The sequence below is a fragment of the Cicer arietinum genome, chromosome 6 (genome assembly GCF_000331145.2).
Source record: "Cicer arietinum cultivar CDC Frontier isolate Library 1 chromosome 6, Cicar.CDCFrontier_v2.0, whole genome shotgun sequence".
Taxonomy (NCBI): Eukaryota; Viridiplantae; Streptophyta; class Magnoliopsida; order Fabales; family Fabaceae; genus Cicer; species Cicer arietinum.
Genome location: NC_021165.2, coordinates 8654721 through 8669308, shown reverse-complemented (window position 1 = coordinate 8669308; position 14588 = coordinate 8654721). Strand labels below are relative to the sequence as shown.

The 14588-nt window shown below is 28.6% G+C and overlaps 2 protein-coding genes across 2 annotated transcripts; one reads left to right on the top strand and one right to left on the bottom strand.

The window, feature by feature from the left end:
• The first annotated feature begins 8916 nt into the window (after positions 1 to 8916).
• Positions 8917 to 11080, top strand: LOC101488886 (11S globulin seed storage protein 2-like). The gene is made up of 4 exons (XM_004504127.4): positions 8917 to 9055; positions 9239 to 9457; positions 9765 to 10491; positions 10797 to 11080. Exons 2-4 carry the CDS (start codon positions 9262 to 9264, stop codon positions 10948 to 10950), a joined length of 1077 nt encoding a protein of 358 aa, XP_004504184.1. The 5' UTR covers positions 8917 to 9055; positions 9239 to 9261; the 3' UTR covers positions 10951 to 11080.
• Positions 11081 to 12655: 1575 nt separating this feature from the next.
• LOC101488538 (glutelin type-A 2-like) lies at positions 12656 to 14588 on the bottom strand. The gene is made up of 4 exons (XM_004504126.4): positions 14459 to 14588; positions 13922 to 14122; positions 13127 to 13844; positions 12656 to 12934 (listed from the first exon to the last, which is right to left on the bottom strand). The coding sequence occupies exons 2-4, from the start codon at positions 14115 to 14117 to the stop codon at positions 12781 to 12783; spliced, it is 1068 nt and encodes a 355-aa protein (XP_004504183.1). The 5' UTR covers positions 14118 to 14122; positions 14459 to 14588; the 3' UTR covers positions 12656 to 12780.

Genomic DNA, 14588 nt, shown 5'->3' with positions numbered 1-14588 from the left:
AAGCTGTTCAACCTGAATCTGAAGCTGTTCAACTTGAATCTAAAGCAGTTCAAACTGACCAAGATAAATCAGAATCTGAAAAATCATAATTTGAACCAGATCAACCACAATCTGAACCTGTTGAACCTGAATCTGAAGCAGTCCATGGTGAAGATTATCTGAGTGAAGAAGATGAAGATTATGTTGCTAACTCAGATGATGACGATGATGATATGGGTGAGTTATATGACGATGAGGATTGGGACTGGATTTCTGAAATACCAACTGAGATCTTTGTTAATGTTGGTGATGAAAATTCATTTGAAAGACATGAAAACCTAAGAGGAAACCATGGCCTAGTTTTGCAACTGATTTTGAAGAAAATGATGTGAATTCTGATGATTTGGATACTCCACTAGGAAGTGAAGTTGATGAAGAGAATGTTAGGAAATTTCCTAAATTTAACCAACCTGAAAATGGTGATGAAGTAAGGTTTGAGTTGGGCCTAAAGTTCAATACAAAAGAGCAGGTTAAGAATGCTGTTAAAGATTTTGCAATGGAGACTAAGAAAAACTTGTATTTCAAAAAGAATGATGGAAAGAGAATCATTGTTAGGTGTGAGCCAAAATGTCCATTTTACATGAGGATCAGTAAGAGGACTTCAAATGAATATTGGCAATTAGTGAGTTTCACAGAGGATAATACATGTCATATGAGGGCAAAAAATAAACAAGCTAAGACTAAATGGCTTGCCAAGAAATTCGTTCCTATGTTGAGACATAGACCTGAAATGAAACCCAATGGATTGATTGTTGAGGCGCTTGATAAATGGGGTGTGAAGTTGTCTAAATACCAAGCATATAGAGCCAAAGTAAGAGCCATAGAAATGATCCAAGGTGCTCAAAGGGAGCAATATGCACATTTGAGAGAATATGTTGATGAACATAGGAGATCAAATCCAAACTCTACGGTTATTATTAAGTGTGGTATGTCTGACATTGGACCAGTATTTGAGAGAATATATGTATGTTTGGAGGCTTGTAAGGCTGCATTTGCTAATACATGCAGGCCTTTAATTGGGTTGGATGCTTGTTTCTTGAAGGGAGAATATGGCGGTCAATTAATAGCCGCAGTAGGTAAAGATGGGAATAATCAAATGATTCCCATTGCATATGCAGTTGTTGAAGCAGAAACAAAAGACTCATGGCAATGGTTTCTGGATCTTTTACTGGAGGACCTCAACAATGTTCAGCAAAAACAATATGCATTCATTTCAGATCAACAAAAGGTATGTGTGCTGAAGTTTATGCTGAATAATATGTTTTTAAGCAATCTGTTTAAGCAATCTGTTTTTAAGCAATTTGTTTGTAAATAATCTGTTTCAGGGATTGGTACCGGCCATTGCCAACATTGGGGCCCATGTGGAACACCGATTATGTGTTAAACACTTGTATGGGAATTGGAAAAAAAAAAGTATCCTGGAGGACATATGAAAGAGCTTCTTTGGTTGGCAGCAAGAGCTACTGTGGTCCAGGATTGGGAGAAAGCAATGCAAAAAATTAAGGCAATCAATGAAGATGCATGGAAAGACATGATGCAACTTCCACCATCTATGTGGACTAGGTCAGCATTTCGCACTGATACACAATGTGACCTTCAAGTAAACAACATGTGTGAGGCTTTCAACATGGCTGTATTGGAGTATAGAGATAAGCCTATCATAACATTACTTGAAGGTTTGAAACATTACATTACAGTAAGGATTGTGAAACAAAAAGAACTCATGCTACGATATAGAGGCAATATATGTCTTAGGATTCAACAAATATTGGAAAAGGCAAAAAGAGCAGCTGGGGGTTGGTTCCCAACTTGGCATGGAGATGATGATTTTAACTTGTTTAGTGTCACAAATGGTGTAGATACTTATACGGTAAATCTACACACAAAAACTTGTGCTTGTCGTAAGTGGGATTTGACCGGTATTCTGTGTTGCCATGCTCTTGTTTGCATATGGCATAACAAAGCTGATCCAGAATCGTACGTTTCACCTTATTATAGGTATAAAACTTGATTTTAACTGCATTATTGGTATTTTGCATTATTGATGTTCAGTTCTAGTTCTGTTCAATTTTGTTCTGGTTCTGGTTTTATTCTTGTGCTTGTTCTGGTTTTATTCTGCTAGTTCAATTCTGGTTCTAGTTTAAATTGTTCTAGTTGTGCTTGGTATTCTGCATTATTGATGTTCTGGTTCTGCATTATTGATGTTCTGGTTCTGCTTGTTCTAGTTCAGTTTAGAGTTCCTGTTCTGGTTCTGCTTGTTTAGAGTTCTGGTTCTTGTTCTTGTTCTTGTTCAGTTTAGAGTTCTTGTCCTGGTTCTGCTTGTTGTAGTTTATTGATGTTCTGCTTGTTGTAGTTTGTTGATGGTTCTGTTCTGGTTCTGCTTGTTCTAGTTTTGTTCAGTTATGGTTTTGGTTCTATTCTGCTTGTTGTAGTTTGTTGATGTTCTGTTCTGGTTCTGCTTGTTGTAGTTTATTGATGTTTGCTTGTTGTAGTTTATTGATGTTCTGCTTGTTGTAGTTTGTTGATGGTTCTATTCTGGTTCTGGTTGTTGTAGTTTGTTGATGGTTCTGTTCTGGTTCTGCTTGTTGATGGTTCTGTTCTGGTTCTGCTTGTTGATGGTTATGTTCTGGTTCTGTTCAGTGAATTATTTGGCTCAGCCACATGCTAGTTCAGCCACATGCTTTATTTGGTTCTGGTTCTGCTAGATTTGTTCGTTTCAGTTTTGGTTTAGTTCTGTTTTGGTTCTGGTTCTAGTTCTTGTTCGTTTCTGTTTTGGTTTAGTTCTGTTTTGGTTCTGCTAGATTTGATGGTTCTGTTTTGGTTTAGTTCTGGTTTACTTTGTTCTAATTTTGTTGTAGTTTGGTTCCGGTTCAGCCACATGCTTTATTTTGTTTTGCCCTGCAATTTGGTTTTGGTTTTGTTGTGGTTTAGTTTTTTTGACATGTTTTTGGTTCTTTAAATAGGAAAACAAATTTCTTGACATGTTACTCTTACATTATAATGCCATCAAATGGACCAAAACTTTGGCATGCATCAAATGGAGATCCTATAAATCCCCCAATCATGAGAAGAGCACCGGGTAGACCAAAGAAAAAAAGGAACAAGTCCAATGACGAGTCAAAAGGTTCTAACAAACTACCAAGACAGTTTGCAACTGTGAAATGTAAGAACTATGGGAAGCTTGGCCACAACACGAGGACATGCAAGGGTAAAAGTGCAGCAGATAGAGAGATACCAAAAGGTGGAAATAACATCAACAGAACAAAGAGAGCAAAGACAACAAGGGTTCGAGGTGATGAGGGAGAAACACCAACAATTTTATCTCAAGATTCACAAGCTCCACAAATTCAAGATTCACAAATCAATTGAGGACACGAAACTTGTGATTTTTATTTTGGTTATTATGAATATGTAATCATACTTGGACCTATATAATTTGGTTACTATGAATATGTACTTTTATTTTGGTTACTTGTGAAGGAACAATTTTATTTTGTAATGCATTAGTATGACCTTTTGTTGGACCTAAGTTATGGAACGGTTATTTTGTAATGCAGTAGTATGTAATGATGGAATGATATCAAAATTCTAACTTCAGATTATGGACCAGATTATTCTGAAAAATTGTTTTGATTATTGTCATTATTCTGATTATCAAATTTAGGTTCAAAAATTGAAATATTGTTCTGATTATTTTGACCAGATTATTCTGATTATTTCAAACAACTGGAAAATTGTTTGACCAAATTTTATTTATACAATGATATCAAATTGAGTTATTAACATGTAAAAATAGACAATCAAATTACAATAATACTAATTTCATTTGATTATATTAAACAATTACATTACATTACAATTTCAACCATAAACACCCTAAATTACATCATTACAAAACACCCTTAATCCAATCATTTTAATTACTTCAACATTACAATAACCAAAAGAACAATAATCAAAAGCCAGGAAAGTGTCAGAAAGCCTTTCAGAAAGCCCTTCATTCGTTTCAACTTCATTTCATCATCACAATTTTTTGTCACAATATCTTTCTTCTTGAATTCATCAATCCTTTTCATCAAAGACATAATAACTTCTTTTGCACGTTCTGTCATTGGCTCATCAAACAAACTCATATTCAGTAATAATAAACAATTAGGGTTTCTAAATTTATATACTAATAATATATATAAAGATAACAAATAAATAGTATTGGTTTTTATAAAATATAAAGTAACAAATAAATAATATCGGTTTTTATAAAAAATATGTTGTTTTCATACATGTTTGTTGGAGTGAGTGCAATGGAAATTAGAAGAAGAAAAAATAGATAATGGAATACATATAAAATATATATAGGCCGGCCTGTCAGGCCTAATAGGCTTTTTTACAAGCCTGAGCCTGACATATTTACATAAATAGGCTTTAAAAACAGCCTGAGTCTGACCTTTTTATTAAACAGGTCAGGCCATAGGCCCCTGTCGGACGGCCTAGCTTATTCTCATCCTTAGCCCTATGCCACTCTATAGGAGTAGTTATTCATAGTTATTCATAATTGAAACTTTTATAAGAAAATTATAGTTCCAAATTCCTCTCTACATAAAATTATATTTGAACATATTTGACAAAAAAAAAGTTACATTTGAACTTCTCTAATTTTTCAACACAAATTTAATATTTTATCTTTTTTTTTCTTTTACATTATTGACATATTAATTTATTACAATATTTTTTTTTGTTCTCTTAAGATATAAATATGGGGTATTTGGATGTCTTAAGATAGTCTTTTTAAGAGTCATAAAGAATATTAGCTGAAACCGTGACAATAGTATTATGTTATGAAAATTGATTTTATCAGAAATTGAAATTACTAGTAGTTTAAAACTAGCATCTAGCAAAAAAAAAAAACAGATTATGAAAATTATGATGTTATTTAGTAACTTTTGAATTATACGTGACTTAAAAATATGTAATAAAACAATTGAGGATAGTAAGAGCACTCACAATAAGAACTCTATTTTTTTAGTACTTATGTTTGTCTTGTATATACAGTTATTCAATTTGTCAAAAACAAATTTATTATATACATAACTATATCTTAATTTTTAATAAATATTTAATTCCTTCAACTTAACATTTTAAAAAAATGTATTAAGTCCTATTATTCATTCTATCAATAAATAAATAACTATATATTCTTATATTTTAATATTAAAAATTATGAGACTCACAAAGAGATAATGTACTTAATAAAAAACATATTCGTTATAGATATTATCTTACTTTTCTCTCAAACTATTATCTATTTGATATCACATGTTATGAAATGAAGACTCTTCCTTGAGGATGGTTTAATGTATTTGTGATAGAGAAATGTTACACTCCTACATCTAACAATACTTTGATAAAAATTAAAAAGAGTGATGTGATATACTATCTCTTAAACGAAATATAAGCAAAAGTAAAATAAATTACATACATTGAATTATCAATATTAATAACAAATAAGAATGTTTGAATTGCGATCCTAGCTTTTTTAAAATTTTAATTCTTGAACTTAATTTAAATTAACTCAAGATCAATATTGGTTTCAAACATAAAATCCAGAACGTTATGTGTATGTTACAGATAAATAAAAAAGTTCTAGGTGATATGTGATTAATGAATAAAAAATAAATAAGAATAAATATAAGAAGATCACACAATGATGTATCATGTTTCACTCAAGGTATGTTATGTTTAGTCTTCAATGAGATTTTCCACTAATGTGCTTAATACCAGAACGTTTTGTTTTTACACTATCTTTCTTGATTAGTTTCAGAATTCATCTTTCAACCTTGAAAATATTTTACAGTTACCTTTCAACCTTGAAGTTTAATTTTGTTTCTTTAAGTTTCATTTATTTTATGTTGATCTCTTATGTTATAAACGTCGGTCATTTTACTCCCTTAAGTTATTTTGCTTTTTTTGATCTATTAAATTTTAAATATCAAATATTTTGATGTTTGAAGCTATAAAAATTAATCACTTTATCCTCTTAAGTTACAATGTTAAATATTATTAAAAAATAATTAAAAGTATATTATATTTGTAATTTAAGAGATTATTTAATATTTATAATTTAAATTATTAAAATAAAACTAAAATAATTTAAAATATCAAAACATATGACATTTCAAATTTTAAGTAACTAAAATAAATCAAATAAAACTTTAAAAACTCAAATAAAATTTAAAAATAATTTAAATAATTAAAGATGCAATTTTGTAGGTCCTCTACTTCACTATTTCGTCTTCTACGAAAATGTTATATTGCTTTTTCTTTTTGTGGGGAACGAAATGACATTAAGCAGTAGTACTATTCGTGATGTTAAAATATTAATTTGGCTTAATTGCACTTTTAGTCCCCCTATTATAGGTGAAAATTGAAAGTAGTCCCCCCATTTTGTTTCTCCACAGTTTTAGTCCTCAAACAGAATTTGAGTCCAAATCATAATGAGTTGTCATTTTTTAATGACGTGTCAATAAAAAGCTGACGTGGCAGACGCATACGTGGAATAAACTTATTATTATATTATTTCTGATTAAAAAATATAATTTATATTTTTAAAAATCATTATTATAATTGTTAAAAATCATTATTACAAATAAAATTTATTTGTTAAAATTAAATTAAAAGAAAAAACACCTAAAATCAAAAATCCTAAACAAATCAAAATCAAAAGGATTCACTCATGAACCCTATAATAAGGGACCAAAAGTGCAATTAAGCCTATTAATTTAAAAATTATATATTTGTTTTTAGCGACTTTATGTTGTATTGATTTCCATCGATAACAATTTTTTAAATCAATCAATAATTTGCACTTTATTAAATTTTTTGTTATATTATATTTCTACAGCTAAACTTCGTTAAAATAATTGACAATTATTCCATCAACTTATGATGAACGTGGTTTTGATCATTTCATTATTGTTAATTGTTATAAATAATTAAAATAAAATAGTAATTTTATTAAAGTATCTCTGTGTTTCTGGCTATCATATATATATATATATAAAATATTGTGTTTTAGAATACTATTCACAATATTAATTAAAGAGCATAATTGAGAAAATATAATTAATATTATATTAAAAATGAAATTTATTTTAAGATAATATTTTTTTTGCTAAAATGATATTCATTGAGAGATGGATGAATTATTATACTGAAGTTCTGAAATTCGAATTATGATACAAGACCTTCAATATAATAATATTGTATTTATTAATTGAATTAAAGTTTAAAAATTAAGAGATAAATGCATTTATAGTTTATCACTTCACTCTCTCACTCAATCTAACAATATTGCAATTTTTTTATCACTCTACTCTCTCATTTTTTTATTCTAAATGTTGAAATATTTATAGTTTATTTCCACTTAAATTATATATTTTTTATTTTATTTTTTTAAAATAATATATTAATTTTTGTTGATATTTAATTGGAGTATACAAATAAAAGAAATAACTAATATATTTTAATTTTTTTTTTCTTATAGTAGAGATTTATAATCTCTATTTTTTTTAATATACAAGAAATGAGTTGGGAGGAAGTAATATATTAGAACCAACTTCACTGGTTTAACAGAAAATCTGCAACCTTTCACTGAAGGTGGATTGAGTTTTTCTACAATAATGTTGGATTGAATATCCCCTTCATAGAAGGCTGATGCAATCTTTTTTAAAATCTATGAAATGATTTCATTTTTTTATATAGTGTCCTTTACGAATAATAGGATATTGTAAAATAATTAATCTAGAATGCCACCCCATTCTAGATTGAATTATTGAGTTACATATAATATCAATTAAAACACATTTCTATATACAATTAATTGAGTTAGTGGGGGCCGGCATATAGAGTTGACCCCACAGCTGATATCAAAATAGAGTTTTCCATATAAAAATAATATGTCGACCACAAATTATAAGTTATTTATAATGATAGTCTATCGTTATATTATCTCAATTAATTAATTAAATTAAATAAATTATAAAAGAGATTTTAAATTCAAATTGTTATTTTGGTCAAAAATTTCCTATTTCAAAATTGTATTCTAAATTATTAAAATATTATTTTGCTAAGAACATGTAAAAAAAAATTAGATTAATATTCAAGAAATTTATGACACTATATATTCTGTATAATAAATTTATTGAAAAAAAAAAACTAGAATAAAGATAAAATCTAGGCTAAATTACATATGTGGTCCCTTAACTTAAGTTCAAGTAACGTTTTAGTCATTTATCTTTTTTTTTCCCGACTTGGTCCTTTATTTTAATTTTAAGTGACAATTTGATATTTTATGTTTTAAAATTTCAACAATGTTATCCTTTTTTATACAAAAATTCAAAAAAAAAAAAATTCAATCAAAAACTCATAAAATTAATTATATTCTTCAATGTAATACAAATTTCATCAAATTCGTAACGCAAATTTTCAAATAAACTCATATTTTCATACTTTATTTGATATTGTTAGGAATAAAGGACCAAGTCGGGAAAAAAAAAAGATAAATGACTAAAACGTTACCTGAAATTAAGTTAAAGGACCACAAATGTAATTTAGCCTAAAATCTAATAAGAGTTGTTAAAGAAAGATGGTCACATAATTTTTTTATATTATATATAATATTTTTCATAGAAATATGATTTATATATATATATATTATGTTTGCAGATATCTACTATACTTTCTTTTTCTTTACCATAACTTTATGTCAGTGAGTTGTTTCTGTAAAATCTTTAATAAGATAGTACTTTTGTAACGATAAATTAATCTCAATATAAATCTGTAATAAATAAAAATTTCCATTAAAAACTTTATAAATAATCCTCACTCATCATTCTTGAACTTCATCTTGGGTATTCAATCATTTAGATCCCAACCAAGTATTGCTGAGTTGTTTTTTTTCTTCTTTATTTTCTCATTTTTAAAGTCCGCCGAATATTTCATATATTTCCCTAGGTAGCAGGTACGTTCATGACTTCTATGAATTTAACTATGGGTTTTCTAATTAATATTTAATTTTGTTGTGAGATAAGATCTAGAACATATATAAAAAAAAAATCTGAATAAGAAAATAATGGAAAAAAAATTACAATACTCTTTGAACTAAGGAACACTAATGAATTTATTTAAAAATTGAAATGATAAGGGGAGAAGAATTTGATTTGATCAATGGAGTTGGACCTAACACCGAAGGTAGCAGAAACATTGTTAGAGGGAGATGGTGGTGGTTATTACATTTGGTTGAGTTCTCAAGTTCCAGTTTTAGCAAAGACCAACGTTGGTGCTGGCCAACTTGTTCTTCGCCCACGAGGCTTTGCTCTTCCTCATTATGCTGATTCCAACAAAATCGGTTATGTCATTCAAGGTTAGATAATCATTCATTTTTTTATATTTCATTTGCCTCATTTTAGTTTTGTTATATATGTTTTTGTTAATAAAATTATTAGATTTGTTGACTAACTTTTCATTTCTTTTAAGTTAATAAAAATTGATGTATTTAATATAAAATTTAAATTAAATATATTAAATTTTTTTAATTAAAAATTATTTATATTTAAAGTCACGTGAATTATATTTTAAAATATAGAAGTTTTAAAATTGCGAAATTAAAAGATGAGAGTAAAAATGTATTAGATATTTACTATTATTGGCTTAAATTTCCTTAAATGCAGGGACTAACGGCGTAGCTGGATTGGTTCTCCCTAATAGTGGAAAAGAAGTAGTTGTGAAGCTTAAGAAAGGAGATGTTATACCTGTACCTATTGGAGGTGTTTCATGGTGGTTCAATGATGGTGACTCTGACCTTAATATTATATTTCTTGGAGAAACTTCAAAAGCTCATGTTCCAGGAGAATTCACCTATTTTTTTCTAAATGGTATTCAAGGACTTTTAGCAAGTTTCTCTAGTGATCTAATAAGCAAAGTATATAATTTTAATCAAGATGAGGTGAATAAGTTAACACAAAGCCAAAGTGGGGTTGTGATAATTAGTGTAGAAAAAGGGCAACCAATGCCTAAGCCACAATTGGAGCTAACTAAAGAACTTGTTTATGACATAGATGCTGCAGGCCCAAATATTGAGGCCCAAAATGGTGGATTAGTCACAATCTTAACGGATAAAGAACTTCCTTTTATTAAGGAGGTTGGGTTAAGTGTGATTAGAGTTAAACTTGAACCTAATGCTATTAAGGCACCATCAAACTTAATCACTCCTGGGATTCAATTAATTTACATAGCTAGAGGAGGTGGAAAAATTGAAATTGTGGGATTGAATGGGAAACGTGTTTTGGATGCTCAAGTTAAGGTTGGTCATTTGATTGTTGTGCCACGTTTTTTTGTGGTCGCTAAAATTGCAGGTGAAGAAGGAATGGAGACTTACTCTATTGTAACTACTACAAAGTAAGTTTTTTTATTTTTTATTTTTATTCAAACTACAAAGTAAGTTGTTTAGGTTTTAAACATTAACATTGAATTTATTTGAGAAAATACAATCATAGATATACGAGACAAATTATTTATGATTTAATTTAAGTTTGTTTGTTTAACAAATTAATTTGTAGTTCAAAGGAAAATTATTTAATTCATTAAGTTGATTGTGGTATTAATTCTCAATCTATTTTAAATATTAGTCTTAGATTCTTAGTTACATTAATTAATTAGAGGTGGCTTGCACTAACAAAAATAACTATGTATATTTATTACAGGCCTTTGTTTGAAGAATTAGCTGGCAAGAAATCGGTTTGGGGAGTCTTATCACCTACGGTGCAAGAAGTGTCTTTTAATGTGAATTCTGAGTTTCAAAAGCTTTTCATATCCAAGGCCACTCTCGACACAAATCTCATCCCCCCTACTATTTAGTTTGACTTGTTTTTGGTAATAATAAGGTGTTTTGAAAGTTCTACAATATGTATTGCTTATGTAAGTTCATGCATATGTGAGTGTATTTACATCAATCAATATAATTTCATAAAAATGTTGTGAGACTAAATAGACATCGAGCCTTCACATATTATATAATTTGGGTTATATATATATATATATATATCCAATACTCTCAAATTGATACTATCACTTCTACATTTTAATAAAAATTTAATTTTACTCTTTTTTTTTAAAAAAAAAATTAACTTTATATTTTTCAATATGTTTGTGTTTTAAAAAAAATTATGTTACACAAAATTAAATTATTCTAAAACCATTTATGTATGAGAAAATTTGGAAAAACAATTCCGATTAAAAAAGTTTAATTTTTTAAAACACATATATACCAGAAAACTCGTAAAAAGTTTTCTGATACACAAAATTCAAATTTTCTTAATAGCATCTTCTTCAGATTTTTATTTTATTTTTAAGTTTTTTGAAATTCAAGTTGAATTTCACGAGATAGAAAATGATTTATTTAAAAATGAGAAATAAAATAGTAAAATAAGTAGTTGATATAAAATATTAGATAACATGATAAACTTGTAGTTGATATAAAATGTCGAGGACATACTAGTCCCTTATGAAAATAAACCGAGACAAATTAGTTCATTAAACAAAAATTAGTTTTTGAATTGATTAAGTGAATTGTTAACTTGAGTATGTGGCTCTAATAATGTTAGTTGACAAAAAATAAGAGACATATTAGTCTATGGATAATTAAAAAGAAAAAAAAAATTATTTTTTGTTAAAAAATTAAGAAAAGGGAAAAGCACAGGAAAAATAAATACAAAAAAATAAGAAAAACTAAAACAAAGAGAATACAAAGTCTCTCATTCTTTATTCTTCTTTCAAATTTTAAAAGATAAATCCAAGTCTTCAAATTCCTTACTTCATATCTCGACGACCGTCTTAAAAAACTTTACAGATGGATGTCGACTAATGTGACGACGATTCAAACAACTAAGAAGAAGATTGAAGAAAAGAGAGACAGCAAGAGAAAACGAGGAAGGTCGGTCATTTAAGGCCATATTACTCCATAAACTGTAAATAGAAGCAAGAAAATATAACTTTCTAATTTTAATTTATTTTAGGACCATATTTTACCCATAAGAGTAGTTTTAGGGACCTAGTCCATAATTTTCATATTAAATACATGTAGACATTTGTATTACAACTCAAGTGTTATATACGTGCGTCAGAGTTGTTATATACGTGCGTCAGAGTTAAGAAAAAAAGATTGGATGAAAACATTGACAAAATAACTCACATGTCCCGATTCATTTTTATGAGTGACTAAAAAATGATTTTTGTTGTTGTCAGGGTTTAATTTGTTTTCAGTATTTTTAATTTGTGAGGGATCAAAATGGGTCTTAGTCTTATATTTTTAATGTAATATTAATTATGGAATTCTAATTTTATATTCAAATCTGCATCACTCTCAGATCAATTAATATGCTCCACTATACATTTATGGTAATAGTTAACATCCAATAACATTTTTTTAAATTGAAAGTGAGAAAAATTATTGTTAATTAAAGCGATATTTTTACAGCTGACATATAATTTAAACTTTGTTCTTCAATGATACACTATCCAACTTTTTCCACTTAACTGACATCTCATAAACAACATTCAATAATTAACAAAGATAATTTTATAAAATTATTGCACTCCTCCATTTATTTATAACTTTTGTTAATCGACATGAAGATAACTTAAAATAACATTCCATATGAAAAGATAAGATAATAAAAACAAGTCATACTAATTTTTAGCTGGAATGATCGTTGTAGTTTTGTTGGTCTTGGATATGAAACTTTTTTGAAATTCAGAATTCACATTAAGAGAAACTTGTTGAACTATTGGTGATAAGGCTCCCCAAATTGATGTCGTGCCAACTAACTCTCCACTTGAAGGCCTATAAATATAATCCATTAAAAATTATTTTTTTAGTACTCTAGTTATATATGTCACACCTACAAATAATATAATCAACTAATTTGAATGTTATTTTGTGTTATATATAACACTTTTTTCCATATATTTTATTGCGAGGGAGTAGATTCTTAATTTAACGTGACTTTATAAAATTAAAAATCCAACAACTTACTTGGTAGTTGTCACAAAAGAGTAAGTCTCCATTCCTTCTTCTCCAGCAATTTTAGCAACTACAAATAACTTTGGTACAACAATTAAATGACCAGCCTTCACTTGAGTGTCCAATACACGTTTTCCATTCAAACCAACAATTTCAATCTTTCCATATCCTCTAGCAATATAAATTAATTTTACTGCAGGGTCTACTAAATAAGATGGTGCCTTAATAGCATTAGGTTCGAGTTTAACTTTAATCACACTTAACCCAGCACTCCCAATAAAAGGGAAACTTGACTCCGATAAAATTGTTATTGATCCACCATTTTGGACTTCAATTTTGGGCTTTGTAGCATCAATATTATGGACTAATTTTTTAGTCATGTCCATTTGGGGCTTAGGAATGGGTTGGGCTTTTTCTAGCTTGGATACCAAAGGTTCAGTTTGGCTTGTTGTTAGCTTGTATGTTTCATCTTTGTTCAAATGATACACTTTGCTAATGAGTTCATTGGAAAAACTTGCTAAAATTCCTGTTGGAAAAAAATAGTTGAATTCGCCTGGAACATGAGCGGTTGAAGTATCACCAAATAAAATAATGTCAAGGTCTGAGGCACCATCATTGTACAACCATGAAACGGTTCCAATAGGTAAAGGTATGATGTCTCCTTGCTTAAGCTTCAAAACAATTTCTTTTGTGGTGTTGGGGAGCACACACCCAATTACACCATCAGTCCCTACACATTTGGAAAATTAATTGAGTAAATAATAAATTAGTCCTTAAATTAATTGATACGATAAGTATTGGACTAACCTTGAATAACATAACCTACTTTAGAGATATCAGCATAATGAGGAAGACAAAATCCTCGAGGTTTAAGCAAAAGGCGACAAGCACCAACATTGGTAGAAGCTAACACCGACATTTGAGAACTCGACCAAACGTAGTAACCACCACCATCTCCCTCGTACAATGCTATTTCTCTTTTCGGTGTTAAATCCAACTCCATTTTCCCTGATTTCACATAAATACCATTTCAAATAAATCAATTCAACTTCTTGTTTAATCATTTTTTTTCCTTCCTAAATGTCGACGTGGGAAACCACATCAGCGTCATTTGTTTTTTTTTTATGGGTTACATTTATTGTTTGTTTTTTAATTTGGTATTTATTAGTTTTTTAATTTTTTTTTTGTTTCTGGGTTTGATAAGAAGATGTTCATGAAGAAGATGAATATTGAAAAAAATAAAGAATTGATTTACGAAAAAATAAAGAAAGGATAATTATTATAACTAAATAAAATAAATGTAATTTTGCTGGTGAAATACATTTAGCAAACACAGGTGCATACCCTCGATTATGATGTAGAAATATATTGAAGATACATCCCACAACTCCTTTATTTATAATCAACTACTAAGCATACATTTAGGGTGTGATAAATATTTTTACTTCACGTCATTTAAAATGATACAAATGCA

Coding starts and splice junctions, on each gene's coding strand:
- LOC101488538 (XM_004504126.4), bottom strand. CDS start 14,117: ATGGAGTTGGATTTAACACCGAAAAGAGAAATAGCATTGTACGAGGGA. Junction 13,845..13,921: donor AGTAGGTTATGTTATTCAAG/GTTAGTCCAATA, acceptor CCAAATGTGTAG/GGACTGATGGTGTAATTGGG. Junction 12,935..13,126: donor TCTTTTGTGACAACTACCAA/GTAAGTTGTTGG, acceptor TTATATTTATAG/GCCTTCAAGTGGAGAGTTAG.
- LOC101488886 (XM_004504127.4), top strand. CDS start 9,262: ATGGAGTTGGACCTAACACCGAAGGTAGCAGAAACATTGTTAGAGGGA. Junction 9,458..9,764: donor AATCGGTTATGTCATTCAAG/GTTAGATAATCA, acceptor CCTTAAATGCAG/GGACTAACGGCGTAGCTGGA. Junction 10,492..10,796: donor TCTATTGTAACTACTACAAA/GTAAGTTTTTTT, acceptor TATTTATTACAG/GCCTTTGTTTGAAGAATTAG.